The sequence below is a fragment of the Tupaia chinensis genome, unplaced genomic scaffold (genome assembly GCF_000334495.1).
Source record: "Tupaia chinensis unplaced genomic scaffold, TupChi_1.0 Scaffold000129_1, whole genome shotgun sequence".
Classification (NCBI taxonomy): domain Eukaryota; kingdom Metazoa; phylum Chordata; class Mammalia; order Scandentia; family Tupaiidae; genus Tupaia; species Tupaia belangeri.
This window is the reverse complement of record NW_006159598.1, coordinates 276841-279838: the sequence shown is the minus strand read 5'-3', so window position 1 is coordinate 279838 and position 2998 is coordinate 276841. Positions and strand designations below refer to the sequence as shown.

Sequence of the window (2998 nt, the reverse complement as noted above, 5' to 3'; positions counted from 1 at the left end):
CGGCGGTCCCCTGAGCAAAGACCTAGGCCCTGGGGTCGGGCTGGCAGGCCTGGTGGGAGGCGGGCGGCACCACCTGGCAGCCGGGCTGGGCTGGCAGGCCTGGTGGGAGGCGGCGGGCACCACCTGGGGGCCGGCCTGGGAGGCCCCGATGGGGGGCGGGGCCCACACCACCACGCCCACACTACCCACCACCCGCGCCGCCGCCCCCCCCCCCGCCCCCCCCGCCGCTGCTGCCGCCGGGGTCAGACCCAGCCAGACTTCCCCAGAGCTGCCCTCCGAGGCAGGGCCGGGCTCCGGGCTGCTCCTGTTGCCCCCCAGTGCTGGGGGCCTGCCCAGCGCCCAGTCTCATCAGCAGGTCACGAGCCTGGCACCCGCCACCAGGTGAGAGGCCACTGGGCTGGTGGCCACCCCCAACTTAGGCTCCTCTTCTGTGTCTCTTCCCACCTGTGCCGCTTCTGAGTTCTGGGGCAGGAGAGGGCTTGGGGTTTGATCCCTGGATGGTGGGGAAAGAGGAGGCTGGGGACCCAGACTCCTGGATCTGGGGAGGATGGGGCTGGGGGCTCGGATTCCTCGTCCATGGGGGCAGGACTCCAGGATCAGGAAGGTGGAGAAGGGGGTTGGCCCCGAGTCCCCAAGCACAAGGCCAGGCCAGAGGGGCGGGCTCTCTTCAGCCCCTAGTCCTCGCTGAGCACATGACTGAGCACCTGATGGGAGCTGGGCCCGAACTAAAGACCGGCCAAACACTGAGTCTGTCTTCATGTCACTCAGAGTCCAGGGCAGATGGGCCCCTGTGCAGCCTGGCCAGTGAGGCGGTAACCCAGCTCCGGGACCATGGCTGTGGGGTCCCTAGGAAGCCCTGAACCCCGTCTTTGGGGTGGCCGGGGCTTCCTGGAAGTGGCCGTGCCTAGGCCAAGATCCATGACAGTCTACCCCATCCTGCCCCCGAGGACAGCTCAGTTAGGCCGGCCCAGAGGCAGGGAGAGGCCCAGCCTGTGCGAGGGGAGTGGGGAAAGGGGTCACGGTGCCTGGTGGGAACAGCCCGCCGGGTTCGAGAGAAAGCTCAGGAGATGCGGCCGCGGGCACAGGGACGCGCAGGGCTCGGGGTCTGTGACTTTGTCCTGGCACATCAGGGAGCTACAGGGCAGTGAGCAGGGGACGCAGCTCCGCTCTGGTGTAGAGGAGTCCTCTGGGCCGCATGGGTGGACCGGAGGGAGAGACTGGAGGCTGAGCGTCCAGGCAGGGGAGGACAGGCCTGAGCCAGGACCTGGGCAGGGGCCAGCAGGGAGGCTGGTGAGATCTGGAGGAGGGCAGAGTCCAGAGGGGCTGAGCTTTCCTGGGCACCAGGGTGAGGATCAGAGGAGGCTTCTACAAGCTGGTGCAGCCACAGGCCCGGGGCTGGAACTCAGAAGTGGGGACAGACGCCACGGTACACATGGGGAAACTGAGGCTCAGACAGCACCAGTGGCTTGAGGCCACACAGTGAGCCAAAGGGATTTGTGGCCACCTGGCTGAGGGTTGAGGAAGAGGAGGGAGGCGGCTCCTGGACCTTTGCACAGAGATCGGAGCCTGGACTCCCCCCTGGTCTCCCCCACCACAGGTACCCAGCTCTGCCCCGGCCCCTCACCCAGCAGACCCTGACCTCCCAGCCGGACCCCAGCAGTGAGGAGCGGCCGCCCGCCCTACCCTTACCCCTACCCGGGGGCGAGGAAAAAGCCAAACTCATCGGGCAGATCAAGCCAGAGTTGTACCAGGGCACCGGACCAGGCGGCCGGCGCGGCGGCGGGGCACCAGGCTCCGGAGAGGCGGGCTCGGGGGCGCCCTGCGGCCGCATCAGCTTCGCACTGCGCTACCTCTACGGCTCCGACCAGCTGGTGGTGCGCATCCTGCAGGCCTTGGACCTGCCCGCCAAGGACTCCAACGGCTTCTCGGACCCCTACGTCAAGATCTACCTGCTGCCCGACCGCAAGAAGAAGTTCCAGACCAAGGTGCGGCGGCCGAGCCCGGGCTGGGCTCCGGGCGGCGCGGGCTGTGGCCAGACGCCCGGGCGGGAGGGGGGCAGGGGCATGGTGGCTGTCTCCCACCCCTCCAGGTGCACTGGAAGACCCTGAACCCCGTTTTCAACGAGACGTTTCAGTTCGCGGTGCCCCTGGCCGAGCTGGCCCAGCGCAAACTGCACTTCAGCGTCTACGACTTCGACCGCTTCTCCCGGCACGACCTCATCGGCCAGGTGGTGCTGGACAACCTCCTGGAGCTGGCGGAGCAGCCTCCCGACCGCCCGCTCTGGAGGGACATCGTGGAGGGCGGCTCGGTCAGTGGCCCCGCGCCCTTGCCCTGCCCTCCCCCTTCCCGCCCGGCCTGAGTCCCTGCTGTCTGCACCTCTGGCCCTGGGACTTGATAGCCGCCGGGTCTGGGCCGCCGTCGGGAAACTGCACACAGGCAGCAAGGCCGCCCAGATTCCCGATCTCTGACCTCCCACACCACATCCGGTGTCGCCACCACCCGCCCTGTGACTTCCACCCTGCCCCAGATTTCTGACTCCGACTGGGGCACCCAGCCTCCTGGCTGTCCAGTTCCCAGGCCCCACTCACCTCCCTCCTGGCTGTCCAGTTCCCAGGGCCTCTCACCTCCCTCCTGGCTGTCCAGTTCCCAGGGCCTCTCACCTCCCTCCTGACTGTCCAGTTCCCAGGGCCTCTCACCTCCCTCTTAATGTTTCCAAGCTTGACCTTCAAACCCCCTCACGTGGTTTCTTCACGGTCAGCACCAGGACCGATAACCTAGCCCCCCAACCGCGCCTTAGACATCCGGGGATCCCCGATACCTGACAGGCCAGGTCCTCCGGGCGTCCAGAATGTATGGCCCCCGCCCAGCCCTCCCAGGCCCTGTGGTGCCCAAGCCCGTCCCCCAGGCAACACGCTCATCCTCCCTCCCCAGCCCGCCCTGCGCTGCCCTGTCCGAGTCTCAGCCTGTCCTGGCGGCTTGGTGGGGGAGACGGGTGTCC

At 68.1% G+C, this 2998-nt stretch overlaps 1 protein-coding gene across 1 annotated transcript in view; it reads left to right on the top strand.

Annotated features, from left to right (window-relative positions):
* SYT3 (synaptotagmin 3) overlaps window positions 1-2998 on the top strand; it is an 18212-nt gene that overhangs the window by 7285 nt on the left and 7929 nt on the right. The window contains 4 exon segments of the mRNA XM_014586347.2: window positions 87-194; window positions 196-381; window positions 1598-1985; window positions 2090-2308. Of these exon segments, the coding sequence (XP_014441833.1) occupies window positions 87-194; window positions 196-381; window positions 1598-1985; window positions 2090-2308 (901 nt within the window).